The sequence below is a fragment of the Haliaeetus albicilla genome, chromosome 23, assembly GCF_947461875.1.
Source record: "Haliaeetus albicilla chromosome 23, bHalAlb1.1, whole genome shotgun sequence".
NCBI lineage: Eukaryota > Metazoa > Chordata > Aves > Accipitriformes > Accipitridae > Haliaeetus > Haliaeetus albicilla.
The window spans coordinates 23,927,434-23,947,229 of NC_091505.1; the positions used below are offsets into that span (position 1 = coordinate 23,927,434).

The 19,796-nt window shown below is 44.2% G+C and overlaps 1 protein-coding gene and 1 long non-coding RNA gene across 3 annotated transcripts; both read right to left on the reverse strand.

Annotated features, from left to right (window-relative positions):
* Nucleotides 1-1,812: 1,812 nt before the first annotated feature.
* Nucleotides 1,813-18,331, reverse strand: LOC104320919 (transmembrane protein 182). Of its 2 annotated transcripts, XR_011329546.1 has the most exons (6): nucleotides 18,076-18,331; nucleotides 15,433-15,550; nucleotides 13,270-13,368; nucleotides 10,514-10,651; nucleotides 2,055-2,673; nucleotides 1,813-1,973 (listed from the first exon to the last, which is right to left on the reverse strand). XR_011329546.1 is itself a non-coding variant. In XM_009923351.2 (5 exons), the coding sequence occupies exons 1-5, from the start codon at nucleotides 18,226-18,228 to the stop codon at nucleotides 2,444-2,446; spliced, it is 738 nt and encodes a 245-aa protein (XP_009921653.2). In that variant the 5' UTR covers nucleotides 18,229-18,331; the 3' UTR covers nucleotides 1,813-2,443. The 2 variants fall into 2 exon arrangements, 1 of the variants encoding a protein (XP_009921653.2); XM_009923351.2 differs by having other exon boundaries at nucleotides 1,813-2,673.
* Nucleotides 11,529-13,244, reverse strand: LOC138690759 (uncharacterized). Its single transcript, XR_011329547.1, has 2 exons — nucleotides 12,732-13,244; nucleotides 11,529-11,776 (listed from the first exon to the last, which is right to left on the reverse strand). It is a non-coding gene; the product is annotated as an uncharacterized lncRNA (long non-coding RNA).
* Nucleotides 18,332-19,796: the final 1,465 nt, after the last annotated feature.

Sequence of the window (19,796 nt, forward strand, 5' to 3'; positions counted from 1 at the left end):
AGAGCAAAGGAATTAGACTCTTTAGTCCACCCAAAATGATGTGTTTGGTTACCACTTGTGCTGGCTGCAAACACTGCATTTTAATAGAGGAGCTAATTACTTTAGTTATGCTCATCTATAATCTCATTCTCAATATCCTTATTGTTGTGCCTATCAGAGTATGCTCAATACCAGATGACTATTGGAGAGAGTATGCTCAATACCAGAGACATTTTTAAAAAAAAAACAAACTCCGTTCAAGAATGATTCAAAAAGTCATGTGTTTTTCAAAAGAGTGATGGAGTTTTAAACTATTGCTTGTTCTAGAGTTGATCTAGAATGAGCAAGTCTCCAGGGATGGTTTACTCCCTAAGGCATGAATGCATGATTAAGCTAAATGTATTCCATAAATGCCTTGATGACATTAAACTAAATTTTTTAAAGAACAGATGGAGAAAGTTAATAAATATTTCATTCTATAATATAAAACTCACTTCTATATTCACAACTTCAGGGATCCTCAGCTTCACAGATATCAATAAGTCTGATGGATTTCTTGCTGCATTCTCATTCTTCTGCCCTGGTGTCTCTTATGGGATCATCATTTCTGCATGCTTGGATTGTTTTATGGGATCAGTGAAAGGCAAATGACTGTAAATCTTGACCTCTTCTGCTCCTGGATTATATACTTTTATTCTTTGTGACCATAAGTGTTCATCTCTACACTGAATAGATAATTAAATGACAAAAATTATTCAAAGGGAATTTATAGTGAGAAATTATCACTTGAAGAACTGATGAGACACAGGCATAACCCAAGGAGATATTGCAGGGAAAAAAAAAAAACAGTTTAGAATGGCCAAATAAAATACTGAAATATCTTTGTATTTGTAAATGTCATGAAACATCTGTTCACTGGGAAAACCCATGATTTTTACCTGTATATACCAATTCTATTCAAACAAAATTTCTATTAAGGGAAAAGAGTCTGAATTTTGCTTAAGAACTGTAGACCAAGCCTGTTAGTCGTATGAAAGAACTAATCTTTACATGTGGGAATTACAATTTCTCACTCTATGTATGCCATGAATCTTGTAAAAGAATAATTAGAACTTGCTCCAAAAGGAAAGAAATGCCAGACTTCAATAATATTTTAGGAAGAGCATTAACAAACATTTTTATACTGCCAACAGTCTTCACTGCTTTCTAGAAGAGATTTACATTACATTATTAATTAACTACACTGAGTCAATAGCATGACATAAAGCTTGGAAGATATAAGTTTAGCACAAACTATGACATTCATGAGAAAACTGTGCATTTTTAGGAAGTTTGATTGAAAATCTATGCAAATGACTTCAGCAAGCAAGGGCCCAACAAACTACTTCAAAGCATCAATATCCAGCCCAAAAAACATGACAAGATCAAATCTTTGTCATTTCTCAAGTGTCTTTACAAACCTCCGCATATACGGTATAAATTACTTCACCTCCTGTGCCTTGATAGTTTGGTATAAAATTAGCATGCATTACTCTTAGTGGGACCGCTGTAATCTGTCAGACAACATACACCTGAGCAATTGCAAGAATTTAAAAGTATCTAAACGGTATATAATTTGTCTTTTTGTGTGCTATGTGTATAGAATACAACAGGGTCCCATGGTCTACCGTAACAAACAAAATAAAAAATAATAGCGCTATTGTTCCCCTCCCTGTCCCCCAACTCTGACCATCTTTTAGTTTTTGGCTCGAGAATCCCCACAACACTGCGTCCGGGGCAAATATTAAATGCAGAGTAATGTGGTGCTGTAAAGAAATACTAATTAATTCAGAATTAATTTCAGCCACATAAATTGGTTTATTCACTTATTGAAAGTTAGGTTAAGTCCAGGTACATTTGCATGTTCAGAATCAGGGCTTTTAATGAAAAAAAAGTTTCTCATGTTTCCCGACATCCCATTAAAGTGGTTGTCCTTTGACGTCAATTAGAGCAAGCTAAAAAAAAAAAAAATCATCCTTAATTGCTTTTCAGAAATAGACATTATAGCGTACACCATCACAGCCAGATTCGATTACCTTTTACAAGAAACAAGGATGCTGGGAACGCCGTAAAACTCCAGCTCTGCTGAATATGGATGCGGGGCTCTGCTGACAGCCGGGGGAGCTGCTTTTCACAGCGAAGGCTCTTCCTTGGGCTGCAGAGAAAACTGATGCAAAACCCATAGACGCGTCTAAATTTCTCCAAAGTGTGGAAATGCTGAAGCTGGATGTTCAGCTGGGGCTGGGTTTGGACTGACAGAGGTTGGATGCTCATTTCTCCATCCCTGCCTCCATGTAAGAGTGAGTGTAATCATGCACCTATGCTGACAATTATAGCTACAAAAATGATCTAGTCCTCAAAACTTGTGTATGTTTCATTACAAGGAGCATCACCAATTTTCTCAAAGGCCTTCTCCAAATTTGTCTTACTCCAGGGACTTCATGATGTCTCTGCCGATCAGGTAGAAGAGGAGTCCAGAAAGTAAAACAAGGGGCACCCCCGCTGCGGCGAACATGAACGACCACCCGTAATGCACATGGACGGGTACGTCGTCCAGGCACTTCTCGCTTCTCTCCAGAAGGATGTACTTCTGAAAATCAGCGGCAAACTCCTTCCAGATCACGAAGAGAAATATGAGCAGGAGAAATAAGCCTCCTGGAAAGAGAGACAAAGATGAGTTATTCTCCGCACATGAAACATGTCCCATCAGCTTGCCAAGAAAAGATCGCAACAGATTTCCATTTATTCTTGCCGGTCCTTTGCATCAAAGCTTAGCGTTGCAGAATTATTATTCATGACATTGCAGGTTCCCCTGAAAGCCAAGCCCACTTGCCGTGGGAGAGACCCCCACCACCGCGACCAGCTCCTGCCCAGCCACGCTGACACCTCGTGCTGCGACCGCCGGCACTACCCAGGGCTCTCCTACAGCTGGCCACGGAGAAGCCATCACGACCACGGCTGATGTTCACAGCAGGGATCGGCATGAGGTTGGTTTGCCTTTTTTATTTTTAATTTGTCTGAGATGAGCGAGAAGGGAAGACTACGACGTAGTTTTTACTTTTTTTCTATCTACCCTTCCAAGTAGCGTCAGATCCAATTTCCACCAGAAATGCAAAGATACAGGGATCAGTCCTGCTGATGGTAAGCGTTAGCCAGCATCAAAATCTGCACAAGCAGAGCCCATGCAGACGCCGAGAGGCTGCTGCAGCTTGTGGCAGTTCCCCTTCACGTCTTGTGTTACCCTTCCTTAAACTGAGTTCTGCAACCGAGTATTAAAACACATGGCAAGGATTATAGATGATCCTATTTTGCAGAGAAATAACACATAATAGAGTGGAAAAGGCATGCAGCCATGAGATGGTAATCTCAGCTGGGCTACTAAATAACAGAATAATAAAAAGACTAGTAAACAGCTTATACCACGAGGCTAGAAAGACTTTTTATTGGCAAATGAGACCCCCTTTGCGCTCCCCCGGAGCCAGACGGGAGGAGGGCTGAGGCCACGCTCAAGCCTGAGCAGCAAGTGCAAGGTCAGCGTCTCGCTTAGAGAGGGTCCGCTCTCCTCCGAGCCTCACAGGATGCCTGCGACCCCAATAGCAGATCTCCCGTGGGATTTTCCCATCTCCTATTTCCAGATGCGTACCCATCGAAGGTCAGCGTTTGCGGGAAGAGCTCGGTCACATCTGAAGAGCATGTGGCGAACAGACACCTCCCGGACCTGGCGCAGCCCCTGGCGGGTTTGGGGGTTTCGGTGCCGTAATAGGAACCTCCTTTCCCCATAATTCACTAAGCGGTGGTGGTCAGAGGCTGGAGGTCTAGCCCTCCCCCCCTTCTGAAGCAGTTGACAAAAAACTAGTGTGGCCCCAATATTATTTACTGCGTCACATTAAAGGATATATACAGTGCATTTTCAAGTCAACATGTATTAAAATTAAATAGTGGCGGTGCGATGACAGATCTGAAAGCACTTCAGTAATATCTGATCTTGCTACTTCACAGCTAGAAGCTTGCTATTTTTAAATGGTGCTGTATAACATATAGATGTATGCACATACACACACATATATGAAAGAAATACATCACGGATTATAATATTTTTATAGTAGAAGTGAAGAGTTCGCTATTAATTTAGTTGACAAGTTACCACACAGTTCTGTGGATGTGTTGTGCCTTCTGCTGGATTTAATTTATCCCCTTGCAATTTTTAAATCAAAGGTAGTTTGTACTATATTTAATTATTCTTCCTGGCAGCTTATACACTACAAAATCCAGCTCCCATGGAAGCGGGTAAAGCTTGACATTGATATATCTGCTTAGCAATGGTGGTTACTGAAACCTCGGTCAGAGAAAACAAGTCAGTTTTTAACTGTGTTTCAGCTCATCATGGATATAAGCACATCTGCTGCTACAAACCTCCGCTTCACATCTTGTAGCCAAAAATGAGACTTATGTGAAGGTATAGAGGGTTCAAAGTCTTCGCTATGTGTTATATAGAAGTTGAAGGTACCCATCCTAAGCTGTCATGTCTATTAAACTGCCTCCTATACCCTAAGACTGCAAATTGAATTTTTCTTAATAACCAAAAATTGGTGTACCCATATGAATAGACTTTACATCACCACGTGCTGTTATTTCAAACTGTTCTCCCTTACATCGGAAAGTTCTTCTGTTTGCTGGAGAGGCAGGCTAGGAGTTAAACAGCAGCTGTTGTAACATTTGCATGTTCATTCAGATTTTGATACCACTTGAAATTAAGTGCACAAATAAATATTTTACACTTAATATGATAGTTGTATGCTTAAAATACCAATTATTCTACTATAAGAAAACGATTGCATGTTTAAATAGTCACATGTCCTTTACAAAATACAATATATTGATAAGAAGGCAATTAAGTCTTTATTACTGATGTAATTTAAAATTAAATTAATTAGATAGCAACTGAACCTTGAAAAGTGCTCTTTTAAAGATCAATTTCTATCTCATTAACTTATAATACCTACCGTAAGAGATGCAAATAAAAAAATGTAGCCCCGGCGGGACAGAGGACACGGGTACGTTAGTGTACTTTTGAATTCTTCTACTTTTCTTTAAATAACCAAGGGTTTTGCATTGAATTGTCCCAGGACAATTTAGATGGCCTAAGGCTCATTTAGTGAAGAAATCAGATTAAAACCTACCAGTTCTTACCGAGGAGGGTGCGGGGAAGCCCCGTGAGCGGGTGGCACCGTCCCCGAGCTGGCCGGGAGCTAAGGGTGGGAAAACGGTCCTTCCCCTCGCCCCGGGAGAAGCGCCAGGTCTCGGTATGGAAGGATTTATTAAACAGGTACTGGAGGTGATGGCACGGCCACAGCATCTAAATTAAGAACATTTTCACACTCTGGGAAAATGACAAGAAAATGTAAAGTAAGCAGCCTTCTTCCCTGGAATAATTACAGCTGAGTGGTGAGGAGTCCCTGGGATTTACACCGTCTCCTCAGCGAGAAAAGAAAATCAAAAGGGCAGGTGCAGCCAAAGAAGGACGGTGGAAGCGCAGGAAGGGCAGCTCACTGAAAACTGTTCAGCAAAAAAATGCTTACTTGGAACGAGCATCACAAGTATTCATGAAACTACCTAAAATTTGTCATGCTTTTAGACATTAGTAGACTTTTCATAATGAGAATATCAGGATCTTTCACTCCCATATTACCAAAGTAAATGTTTTGCATTTTTGTTTTAAAATGTTAATTTCTTTTGGATTTTTCATCTTTTGAACAGGTCTCACTTTACGACCTCCTTTTTGGGGCTTTTAGTGTTAGCCACAGTCGAAAGACATCTTTGTTTCCTGCCAGCCCCAAATGGCTTTTTATGTACAGAGACAGATTTATTCCTGCCTTGAGCAGCAAAATGAAAAACTGAAAAAAAATTTAGTTTTCTGCCCAAGAAATGAGCCTGGTGTTGGCACATGCACTTGAGACACAGGACGTGTGTTGAGTTTGGGTAAGTGTAAGTGAAGATCTCATCAAACCAGACCATCCCCATGCTCTTCTCAAGATCCCTGTGGTTTCTACCACTGGAAAATTAGCCAAGCGATCTCCTCCTTTCTCTCCCTTTCCTCTTTGCCTCTGTTCATTAGGATGGTATGGAAAAAATTAACTGCGAAACTCCATCTCAATGCTGATGAGGTCAACGGCATCTTCTGGGGAGGGGCTAATTGCAAGAAAATTGAAGTGGGGTATTAAATCTTTCTCCTTCGTATGCTGCTAACTGCAGGACGATGAACCCTGGCACTCCATCTCCCCCTCCCAGGAGGGCTGCACCTTCCTTGTGAGTAAATTCTTTTTCTTTCTCTCACTTTATATCCTTGTGACACCTTTACAGCTGCTAATTGTGGGGACAGGTGAGTGAACTCAATCTTTAACTCTTATTCTGTGGAAGCTACTGAACTTTTGTGTAATCTGCTAATTACGAGACTAATGAACTTTGACTCGTTCACCTTTCTCACTAGTTGCCTCTTAAGGATGTTAATAATGAGGAAAGGGAGGGGTGACCTTCAGCTGCCCTTCCATAACCGTCAGCCATTACTGCATGCGAGGAGTCTGAGATTGCCAAAATGGAGATGCTTGATTTGGGAAGAGGAATCTGAGCACAAAATTCAGCACTTTAACTCATAGGACTGGCAAAGCTGCCTCTTTTTTAACACAGTCAGCTCACACTGAAGACCAGGTTGGTCTGAGCACACGCTGTGCTCCTCTCCCAGGACCACGACATGGCTCTGAACACACAGGAGAAGCTTTGTGCTGCCTTTGCCGGCTGGAAATGGCCCACGGCCATAGGGATCCTGCGGCTGCAGGACAGTGTGAGCACACCCGTGCGTGCCACACAAGTGGGGATGCCAGAGAAACAGCACCGGGACCACAGCGCCTGGAAGAAGTGTAGCCTGTACACTTCTTCATCATGTATACTTCATCATGTATCTGTGCTTTCCAGTGTAAGGTGAGCTGATAACAAGCTCCTCTTTAGGTTGCTTAACATTACCTGGGACACCCATCCTTATGACTTGCTTTGAAAACTCACCATACGCTCACGCTTTGCCTGTGTGTTCCTTCCAGAGCAGCCTCCTCACCCCTGAGCAAGGCACCAGGTAGAGCTCAGGTCGCTTTTTTCCCTTAAGCCTACAGCTATGAGGCTGGTCCAAATGTATTAGGGCAGCACAGCAAGCTCAGTAATTGCCCTAGTGTCTGGATGAAGCATGTGCTCACTTCTAAGCTTGGTCTGTAAAATGCCCAGAGGAAAGACGGAAAACCGAGGAGCACAAGTACAGAAAACCAAGGAGCACAAGTACAGAAAACCAAGGAGCACAAGCAAAGTTGTCCCAGCAATTCAGTTTCCAGAAGCTGCAGTGCAGCATTCACCCAGCCCTCTCCGTGACATTGTAGTGATAATTAATCATATTGTCATCTGACTGTTGAAACAAAGGGACAATTAGTCACCAGGCAGTATCTGCCTCCCCCTCGCAAGCACTGGAGCTAAGTCTGAGATGGCAAATGTTCAAACGAAAGCACGCTGGCTATTTGCTCATGCAATTTGGGGGGTTTGGGAGCAGGCTGGTGAGGATAACTGCTCAGCTGGGGCAGTAGATGTGCAAATGCAAGCAGCAGCAAATGTCAGATGGGCTCGGGCTGTATTTCTCGAGTTGCCCAGCAGACGAAATCAAGGGGGATGGCTCCGGTCCTTTGAGAGGGCTCTCAGAAATGCCACCCACCGAGCACTACATTTGTTATGGTAGCTGGCAGTCAGGTTTGTTCTCTTGGAAGTACAGTAAATAAAAGGCATCTTGGAGAGGAAACCCAAAGGGATCTAATCGAGCGATAACAATCTTCACCCTTAGGCGCTGAATTCCCCCCGGCGACAGAGGGGCACAGGTAACTCCTCAAGATTGCGTCAGGCTGGTTATCCATAAACGCGCTTGGGTGTGGATTTACACCGATAATACCTTTAGAGCCTTTCAGTGGCAAATGTTGCATCATTTTGCAATGATTAACCACGGCTCTGTGTGATTCAGGACCTCAGCGCGGGCTGCTACCGAAAGGGGCAGAGGGAGTTTATGGACAGAATAAAGTTGGATATAAAGGATGCCCTGGGAGGCCGGGGCATCTTGCAGCCATGGTGCCCCGTCTCCCCATCTGACTGCCAGACCACGTTCCCGCTCTACAAATTGCCAGCGTTTTCGCACTTCCTCAAGGAGAGATCATTTCTGCAAGGGAGGTTAATTAACACTGACCCTCAGGCCATGATTAGAAGACAAGACGCGCTTTCTGCTGTGTCGTCCCTCCACATCCCACTATCTGAAGGAAAGGGACGGCGAGGGAGTTGAAGCTGTGTTAAATCTATTGTTCCTACTGCTTAGTGCAATTATGCAGAATATTTTTAGAAGTGATAGCGAGAAAATAACCGTGGTAGGATGCAACCCAAATCCATCAGGAAGCCAGTGTCAAGCAGGATCCAGGGGTCTGAGTTCAGGATACCCCCAAAAAAAAGGATTAGCTGAAACTCTAAGCAAACTTTGCTGAAAATGCTGAAATACTATTGCATTCTCCTAGCTATCAGTTAGGTTGAAAATATGGCAGGAAGTCTCTTCCAGCTGAACTCGTTCCTCCTAATGACAGTTAATAACAATGATTGCTGTTCAGATTGAAACTGCATTAATACAAACTTCAATTTAAATAGCAGCATCTTTGTCTAATGCCAAGAGGTTTAGGTGATGCATAATCAGCTCTTCTAAAAAGTGTCACATTCTATGCCCCAGCTTTTTAATCAAGAAGTAGTCAAATAAAGTGCAAAAACAATGAAAAAAAAATGAATACGGTGATTCAATATTACTCGACATCCTTTTCTGTGTGATATTTTACTTATCTGGCCAGCATCACAAGGTGACTGATCTCAGGTTTTCCATTTGGGCTGAAAGTTGAGTGTTTTGAAGAGAAAGGGCTTTAACTGAGGTAGCCAGAGTGTCACATCTAAGAGGATTCAAATATTCGGCACTGGTCTCACAAGAAGAGATGACTTCAATGCACACGCATGCCAAGTGGCCGACACTACTCAGTAGAAGGCATTGGTACCTGATGGAGGTCTGATAGCAAGCGGTCTTGCATTCCCAAATGAAAATCATGTGTGTAAAACCACATGAAATTTGCCCTTAGAAATATTAAACATCTATTACACTACTTAAGACACAGAAAAGCAGATACCGACAGGCTTGCCGCCCTCACTTCAATAACTGAAGACCTGGAGACAAACGGAAAATTGGACAAAATGCCAAGCGAATTAGCAGAGGCAGGTAGGGCCAAGTTGATTTAGTGGCTTCCAGACTTTTTTAGACAAATAGATAGATGTCATCTAGCTTCATTTTAACAAGCAGCTCAGCTGGTGTCACGTGGTTAATTATTACTACATCTGGAGGAGACAGAAATTGGGAAAGGAGCTGTAAAATGGATAGGAAGCTAAATAAGGGGGGGGTAAGAATAAAAGGTAATGATAGCAGGCACAGTGAGATTGGAAGTAGTTTAGGTGGAGTTCCTCCAAGGTCAATGTTGGGACCTTTCTTCTAAAATATTTTCATAAATGTTTTCAGCCCCCCTAAAACTGGACACATTCAGAGCCCAAACTGGGAGCAAAGACCCTGGCTCGTGTTTGATTCATGCCATGTATGAGGAAGCAGGACCTGGTGCAGGATCCATAGTTAAGCAGTGGTTTTTCAGAGAAAGTCCTGACTTCATAATGAAGTCCTTCACTTGGCATGGCTCAGCTGAGCTCCAGCCTTTAGCTGCTTGAGTCGCAAAAAAGCTTTTTTCTGAGTTCGAGTCACTGTTATAAATCAAGTATTTCTACTAGTTAAGCCAGTTATTCCTTCTCAAATGCAGAAAAGGAAAAAGCCCAAGTGATAATTCAGTGGAATCATTTGTAATGGCAGTAGGAATAATGAATAAATGCCTATTTTTAATTCATTTTCCTGCTGTGCCACCGCTTTATCTTTTCAGATTTTATTAAGCCAGCCCTCCCATTTTGAATGGCTGGGTATGCCTTTCATGGCTCAGTGGGTTTCCAGCTCTACCAGATGTTAACAGCAGAGACAGGAGAGGCCCAAACGCAAAGACTGACTTAGGGGAACGGAGCGTGGCTGATCGCTGCCCAGGGTTAACGCGGCTACGGACTTTACTAAAGGGCTCTGTTCCCCTGGGTTGCGTAGAAAAGTAGAACAAAAAAAAGTATTTTTCCCAAATGCCAGCCTCTCTAGGACTAAGGACTGTCTTGCTAAAGCTTGACTGAGCACAGAGGTTTCCTTCCAGTGGGGGAAGAGGGAAATCATTTACCCCAAGCCAGCGCAGCTCCCACCAGAGCCCCCATCTCCCCCCAGTGCCTCATCCCTGGCTGCCTCCCCTTCCCCTGCACGCATGAAGCAGAGCACGGCCGTATCCCATTCCTGCCCCGGCCGTATCCCGTTACCGCCGCTTACCCGAGGCGAGGAGGAATCCGCCTCCGACTTTGTAGGATCGGGGGCTGACGAAGGGCACGCCGCACACCAGCAGCAGCCCCCCCACCAGCCCGGCGGCGACGGCCAGCAGGATGAATGCCGTCCAGAATCCTCTGTACACTGCGTGGCCAAAAAAAAGAGCAAAGTCAGGGGAAAGGAGAGGAAAAGGGGTTTTCTTCAGCGCAGGCTTAACTCCCAGCAATAGTAAAAGCAATAACCTGTAAGGCTGCTTGCGCTAGGCAGAGCTGGAGCTCGTGCTTTGCTAACGCCCTGCCGCGGCATGGGTGCGATGTGCCTGGAACTGGTGCAAGTTCAGGTTGAATGTCATGCCCTACATAATGGGATTGGAACGAGGACAAGGGGTTGGAAGGGTTTGCCAGGGAAGCACGCCACAAAAGGGGGGGGGAGAGTAAAGGACACCGTGCTTAGCGGTGCCTGGGGGGGATGGAAGAGCTTGGCAAGAAAGGGAAGAAAATTGCAACATTAGGAGAGATCTTTGTTCCATTTTAATTAACGCTTACGGAAGGTGCCAGGTTCCCAGTTTAAAATAAAGACGGGTTTTGTTAGCAGGACTGCAGGGAAAACGGGAGCTCACAGTTTCCCCCATTAATGGCCTTGCTTGACTCCAAGTAAGAGAACAGCTGCCTCCTCATCCTCTGAATTTGGGGGGTTTGCTGTGACTTCATGCAACCACGCCAGCCAGAGCCGAGCAAGTTTGCATCCATCGCGTCGCAGGGGATGGGACGTAGCCCACTAATTTCAGTCTCCCAGTAGCCAAGTCTCCTCCAGTCACGGCCATAAACCTTGGCCAAAGGTGGTGGTCTTCAGGCAGAGACCCTCTGATACCCGGCTTCCCGTTCCCCTGATTTATCTGATCCCCTCGGGCCACTGCATCTCACTCTGCCTGTTGTTTTTCTGAAGCGCTAGTTAGAGAGATTTAAGCCGAGCATGAGCAAGTGGGTAACGCTGAAATGATTCACACTTGAAAGAAAAATGATACAGAAAAGATGCGTTTTACTCATTTGAAACCATTTTGTCAGGAGAGCCACTTAGGGAGAGATAAGTATCTTGAACTCTCCAAAACCACAGAATTCATTTTCATGTTTAACCTCCCGTCACCCGTTTCTCTCAGGGAGCCTAAGAGGATGCAGATAAGGCAGAATTATCTCTGGAGCAAGTGATAGCTGGAGGACCCCTCTTCTTGGACAGCCTCCTGTTTTGTCATCATTTGCATATGAAGATGGACTGGTTTGAAATAAAACGAGCATTAACGACAGAAGCGTCTGCTCTCTGCAGATGTCCAAACGCGGGGTTGGTGCAGCAGAGGAGCCTGATGCTCCCACTGCCCTAAATGTGGGTGCTGAGACATCTTCACCTCCCCGGGGATCATAGCGGGGTGGGTGCCAGGACCCTCCAGGCAGAGCCCCGCGGCACCCCAGGGTGCAGCCCCTGCACCGAGCCCCTCACTGACACTTTCCCGGGATCCATCCCCACCTTCCCGGGATCCATCCCAAGGGGCATTTCTGAGAGGCAGCTGAAGAGGGTTTCATAGCAAGGGCTGACAGGCAGGGACAGATGCCTCCAGCGCCCTTTATTTAGTACGGAAAAAATAGCGTGTTTATCAGCAAGATCATTCAGAAACTAGACGTCACGCCTGTCTCTCCTAAGCAGAAAAAAATCCCACCGCTTAACCCGTGTGCTTGCTGCACGCAGCCTGCAACGGGCTCCTCCTTCTACCGTTGACAGGTCCCTCGTATCCATTTTACACTACAGCATGTTCCCTGAGGCAGGAATCCTGCACAGCAGAGCAAAAGAAACTAGCTGCTCTCCCTCACATGCTCCTACTGACAATTTTTTTTTTTAATTAATTTCTCATTAAAAAAAAATAAAAATAAAAAAGGTACTGCTAAAGGCTAAGGAAAAGGTCAAGATGTTTGTTTGTGCAGTATGCCTGCCCCGGATCCCCGGAGGCAAGGCAGAGTGATGCACACTATTTAAAGAAATCAATTCATTTCAAAAAAGATCATTGAATTAATTCTAGCTGCTGCCACCAATTTAGCAAATTAAAATTCCTAACAGCAGCTGATTCATTAAAGAACTCTGAAAATACAGAGAAACATAAATAAAAAGGGAACCAGTTGAAAGGAGAGCTCTCCAACTGTGTCGTATTCCGTGTATTAAAAATAAGCAAGTCACTTACGTGGATCTTCTAACAATTTGGTCTTTAACTGATTTTCCAGTGCTTGTTTATTTTGTCTTGCAACAAATCAACACCAGAGCTCTCCCAGGAAGCCAGACTCTGGGAACGAGTCAGCACTGAGCTGCCACAAGCCTACAGCCCAGGAGAAATTATTTTTACTTGCTTGCCCGCAGGGTCTGGATTTGGCCATGGGGCTGAAGCCCTTTGCCTCCAACTCCTCCCAGCGAGCGAGGAGGTGGGAGAGAGTGGATTTAGCATCCTCCCTTGCTCATAGGAATAGGTGCTGAGCACCCAGCGGGAGGGTGCACAGCTCATGGCTGGCTCTGGAGGAGAGAAGACGTGGGAGAACATCTCCATGTGCTCACAGCTTGGGGCAGCCAACTAAGCAAGGCCATTTTGTAAAGGAGCTTTCCAAAAGTCTTGGTCGTGCTTGGCCACGTGCATTTACAACGGGAGAACCGCAGCACCGACACACATCATAAATCTCTGCCCGATCGCTAGGGAGAGGAGCTGCTGGGGGAGGAGGGAAGAAACCCACCTGCGGTTGTGTCGTAGGAAGGATGGGGGAAAGGTCCAAGAGCGATGGGCATGGGAAAGAGGTAGCCGTGCATGCAGAACTTGGGGTGGGCTTGGCTGGCTGAAAGAGAACAACAAAAGAATCCCTGTTTGCTTCTATTTTTTGCAAAATCACAGTTACGGTATTCAGATGGCAATGTACTATTCTGCAAAAGCTGCAAAAGCTACAAACCCTCACTGAAATCAGAAGGCTGGGAGTAAAGAAGGATAGTAAATCCTGGTTAGAAAGAAAAAAGTAAAAGAAAAAGAATGGTGAAGGAGGGGAGATATAACGGGATCTGAGACTGCTACCTGTACATCTTCTTTTCATAACCTGAGTCTGAGGTGAACATAAATCAGGAAAGATGGAGCAACTGAAATCGGTGTAAATATTCCCATTGCTGCTTTCCTCCAGAAAACGTGTCAGACCGCCTGGAAGGGGCAAAGATATTTGGGTACCAGACAAGCTACCTTACAAGACCGCCAGTTTGTGAGAAGGGAAAGCACAATTAGAATGGAAGTGCCCCATCAATATTAATACCACTGAGGCTTATCGTGATTAACGGTAATAGAATGAATGTTAAATGAATTAATTAATGGTTGGCCACTTATTTAAATATGTTCCCCAGCTCAAAGGACCACTTTATAATAGGTGGACATTAGTTCATGCTAAATTGACTATGGAATACCTATTGAATTAATTATTACATCCATGAGAGCAGCAAATTAATTTGCCATGATCAATCCTATTATAATAAATACCTAAAGAAGTAATACAAATTTGCCAGTTATCTGAAAGAGTTATTTTACTTCAGGTAACATTGTATTATATCATGTATTTCCATATAATGTAATTAGATAGCAAACTCCCTCTCTCAAGCCTGTCCTTTTTTATCAAAAAATTCCTGTGTGAAAAATCTCACGTTGTTCAGTTGAATGGTAGCAGTAACCGTTCCTGCAAGACTTTACAGGAAACACAGGTCAGGTGCTGGAGGACAGCAAAGCCATCTGAAATTTTAATCACTGCGGAGTAAATTTATGGTGGGAACCTGCATTATTTGCAGCTAAATGCCCTACGAGGCGATCACGCCTCTCCACAGGCACGTCAGCATCCTTGAGCAGACCGAAGCACCAGCGAGCACAGGGTCAAGGCTTTTGCAGTGTTTAAAACCTTTGCAAAACTTATTTTAATTTTTTTTTTTTTTTTTTTTTTTTTTTTTACCCCCGGTGCTTCTCTAGGGCTGTGGTATCCCAGGGAAAGGCTGTCCTCTAATTACCCACTGTGCATTAATGTAGGAGAGCTGGTTGCTGTCTCGGCCACCGGCAGGGCTGGTGTCGGGCGTGTTGTGGGATGGTTTCACTCCTTTGCTCTTTCTGGTGGGAGCACCTGGTTCACTGGGCCAAGACCCCACACTTCACCGCACGTGAGCCACCAGTCAGCACCAACTGGTGTCTCAGAACAGGTTTCACTTTCTCCTTCAATTTTTTTCTGAAGAGTGAATGAGCTTTCAGAAAAAAAATTATTTTGCATCCATCTCTGTTTATTCACACGTGCAATTTCAATGACCTTAAAAAGCAAACCAGGCAAGATCTTAAAATAAAGGCCTGGTGTGCTTAAGAGCATAAACACACATAGTTATGGCTCTCCAGGGTCCACCACTGCCCACTGCTAGAGGTCCTGAGCACCCAGTGAGACCACAGGCATGCGTGTCCAGCCTTTGCCACTCTGAAATCAGTGGGAGGTGGGAATGCTCAGCACCCTGATGGCTTAAGACAGTGAAAGAAGAGTGATGCTAATGGCCAGGAAAGGCATGGGCTCAAATTTAGCAGACCTTAGCTGACCACAAACATCAAGAGGTATGGGGAGGAGAGTTGTCCTTGCTGGTGGAAGCCACCACTCCATTAGACTTTGTAGGTGATAAATGGCATGAAGTGGTTCCTACATTTCTGTCAACAACCCTCTGAGAGCAAAATCCAAGTCAAAACAAAACAGCACAGAAGCCAAATTTGCTTTTGACTGAGAGACAATGAGAATGAAAAAAAAAAAAAAGACAACTGTCTCCATCTCTGAGAGCCCTTCTTGTGCTTGTTTGCAATTCAATCGTGAGTCAGTGCTGTGGATATGGTGTGGTGGCATCGTACTCACTGTACCAGAAGGTCCAGATGGTCTCTCGGTGGCCCTCGCCAAAGAACCAGCACCTCCAGAAGAAGCCCTCATGGTGGAAAGTGAGGATCTCCTTCCTGACCTCTGTCGGCATTTCAGCCTGCGGAGGAATGAAAGCCCAAGCTGATACAGGGATGACCATGGTGGAAAGCGTGTATTGTTTGCTTAGACAGTTGTTGCTTTCATTTTTTGTTGGGGTTTTCATTTGTTGTCGTTCGAGTTGGTTTTGGAGGGGTTGGGGAACACAGAGGCAGCTGCTGTCCTTGGCTTTCTGCCGTATCACAGCTACAAAAAGTGCTGATAACAAATTGCCCTGCAGACCTTCACAGAACAGTTTCTTCTTTTTCTAATATCTTTAAACCACTGGTTGCTAGAGCTGGATGGGTATGTCCGGGAGCAGAGCATTCTGGGTATATTCTACTTCTTAAACAGTTTCCTTCAGTAAATGTTGATGCTGTTGTAACCAGTAAGAAGCAGGCTGATTACCAGGTAAGCAATTTTAGGTATGACCCAATGCAACAGTTCAGATGTCTTTGCTGGTCTGCAGGACCCATGTAAGGTCTGGCTTAACCCCAGAAGACAGCCCAACTCTAATGCTCCCAGTAAGCCTCTTCCAATCACCAGCCCAAAGGTTTCCTCCTTTCTATCTATTGAGCCTGGTAGAAGTTATGCTAAACTTACCCAAGACACACATTATTCTGCCCACACCAGTCTTCTCATAGATGGTGATAGGGATGTTGGCAATTTTTCCTTTTTTGTGAGTCTGTTTCAACCCCCAGACCAGACCTGCCAGCACAAGGTTTAGGTCTCTCCAGAAGGGAGGATATTGCAAAGCTGAGTCATGGACTATTTACCAAAAAACTTATTAAAACTATAGCCAAAATCAATTTTATCTTTAGCACATACAGTTTGGTAAAGGAAACGTGACTGCTACAAAATTACGTTTTGTGGAGGACGGAGAAACTCCGTACAGTCCTGTGAACTAGAGAAAGGAGATGGGTCCCAACGGGGAGGTGCTAAAGGATATTTCCCTCGCCTCAAAGTTTTTATGCATCAGGTTATGACCGCTTTCCAGAACTCTGGCCTGATTCTCCTTTTACTTTCAGGGTAAAATACTAACTATGACAGTGGTAACAGGCAGCCCTCAAACTTCATCAGCCGGATGGCTGCTGACTTAGTGCATCTACGGCACATTTAATCGCTGCTTGGCAGATACTCAAGACCATCCTTATCTGTAAGGGACAGGATTTGCCAGTTTAAGAAAGGGCAGAGAAGGTAAAAACACAGCCCATTGTACACAACCGGTAACTGAAATAGAAATAATAGAAACAGTGTCTGAAATAGAAATAAAATAGCTTAGAGGAAAGAGTAAGAGCAGTTCCTATTTCTGCCTGGTGCTTTTGAAGTCGCTCTGCCTTAGTGACAGGCACACTAGCATTTGGCCAAGAGTGTATCTTAAATGTTTGAGATGCTTATTCATGTTGTGCAGTGCAACGTCTCTAGTCTCTCCACTTTAAAAGACAACAGCACAAACGAAAATCTGAAACAATTAACATTGCCGTTTCCCAAGCGCACAAAAAACGAGCGGCAGTCCTCTGTCCGTGACTCTCTGCCATCTCCGGAGCTTTACTGCGCTGCTTTAAACAGTAAAGGCAGTGTCTTCTGCCAAGCAGTTTTTCTATCATAATTTTTTCTTTTCAACAGAGAATGTCATTTGGAAACATGACTCAAGCGAACAGTGTCCTACATTTGATTATGGGATTCTGAAATGAAAGAAAATATTTCTTGCTGGCATCATGATGCTTACCCAGTGTGACTCACCACACCAGAAAAAAATCAAACCTAATTGGATTGAACTTTAAAGTAACAAAAAGTCTGCACACAACAAGGATCTTCCTGTCATTTTGTAATTGAAACCACACATTGATCGGCACAAAAACATTTTTGAAGAGTGGGTGGCTCAAGGAACTGATCTGGTTGTTAGCTCATTGAAGAGTTAGACAATAGCAAGTGCAGCTAAAATCAAACTTTCGAAAGAATCTATAAACAAGTGATACCAGCAGTTAGCACTAAAATACCAAATTGTCCTTTGAAAATTACATTTCCAGCTAACTAAAATCCTATAAAAGTCTTAATTTTAAAATATATAGGCCTTTTCTTGTTAGATGGGCAGGCACTCTTGTCTACTCTGTTCTACATCTGATGTTCGCTTTTGTTTTCTGTCTGTGCCGTAGTCATATCACTTCAGATGTAAAAGATTGCCAAGTCCTACACATACGAACTATTTTTAAATGAAGAAACTACAGAGGGAGAAATCTTTTAATGGCAAATATCAGGATATATCTTTTGTCTTTAGAGGCAAATGCTGTCAACAAGTAAAGCTCTTACATTTTTGCTTTTCATTCCCTAATGTTCATATCTGCCAGATTACAGAGATGCTGTCTTAATGTTTCCTAGACGCACTTTACTCCAGTCAAAATGCTAGATACTATGGAAAAGCTGGCTTGGATTTTAAAGTTAGCTCAGGCTGACATTTTACATTAGCAGGCCACTTTCAATGATTCAAATTTTAAATTATTTAAATTAGACGATTCTTCCGAAGTAAGACGAGATGTCAGAGTTTACCTCCCCGGTCCGCAGAGTGCTATTCCCACTCTCGAAGACGCCGCAGGTCTCCATAGCTAGAAGCCAGTAATCCGTCCCGAAAGCGATGAGAAAGAGCAACACGCCGGTGCCACCGAGGACCCCGGCCATGAGGGCAGCTACTCCAGCCTTCATGGGGCAGCAGGTAGGCAGCAGGATTGGAAATCAGAAAAAAAGAAAACCACTGAAGTTTCCAGGATCACTGGAAGAGGGAGAGGAGAGAAGTGCTATTTTGGGACACGGATAATAATCTGCTCCTGGCTGGTGTGAGTTTCAGTGGGTGGTGGGAACAGGACTAATAAAAGCAGATGACCTGGCGTAACCAAACAGCTGTGGCATTAAGGAACATGACAAATAGCTATTGAGACAGAGCAGGAAGATTTCCAAATAAACACATGGCTGTGCATTTCAGAGGAGCGCTGCAGAGAGCCCTTAGCCTCAGCCAGTCGGGCAGCGGCTGTAGGTCATGAATAACCATTAACCATAACGATGCAGAACTGCCCAGGACACTGGAGAGTTTTTAAAACCCCGTTTGTGCACGAGATTAGCAGAGAGGCTGTGCGTGGCTTGAGCAGATCTGAACTGGAAGATCTTTACCGTGTCACGGAGTCTGCAGTTTCCACAGCCATGGCTGTCAGGTACCTTTAGCCGTGTCCTCGCACGTGTGGTATAGAAGTGGCACTTGTGGAATATGCGTCTCCTTCAGCTCCTGCTCCCTCTGAACAAAACACTAATGCAGCTTTCACACAAAGTAACCCCAGAGATCCAAGCAGTAACATTAAAACATTGGTGATATCTTAAATTTCTTGGTGCTATCAGAAGTGATGCAATCAACCCGTGCAAACACGTTCAAATCAGGCAGGTCGCCATCTAACTAGGCAAGGAGCATTAAAATCAGGTGTACGTACCAATATACCTAGAATGTCTTGCTATGCAGCTGTAGAAAGATGTTCTCGCTCCTACCACAGAAGAGCAGACTATATAGCATCCATACCCCTCCCACTGCCCGAGCCTGCTGTGGAAGAAGTGTCTCATGGGGACGAGGACATTCCCGCATGGAATTTCATTGCCATTTGGTTGGTAATGTTTTTGTCTTCTGCTGGAGCATCTGCTGTAGATCACTGCCAGGAATGGGATGCCAGACTAGGAAAATTATAATTTCTGTAGGGCAGTAACTATATTCTTGTGACATGCCAGGAGGCTGGGGGAGGAAATTTGAATTACAGCAAAAATTTCAAGTTCTGACTTTCTAACCTTAGCCTAAGTCATGACCTGTTCTAAAAAGGGGGATAGATGAAGCTGTTGACTTCCTCATCCTATGGGATTTTTTTGTTGCCAAATTAAATTCCAAATCAATTTAATAGTTAAAGTTAACTGTGAACATATGGGTATCTCAGAGAAACTGCACACTGGTTAGGGAAACTGGAGAGGGTTGGGTAAAATTTTGACTACCCTTCTAGCCAACTGTTGAGGCATATGGGCTGATGAATATGCTCACTCTTCTTCTATGAGCACAATAGACTGTAAATTATAATAATTTATTCTATCCTCCGCATTGTTCTTACAGGGCCAGCAGGTTGTCTCAAAGGTTAGGTTTACATCTTGGTTGGTCGCTAAAATGGAAGAACGCCTTCTGATGTTAGTGTAACGAGATGGGAGTCCCCGCGGCAGGGCTGAACGCTGCTCTCGGCAGGTAGAGACGT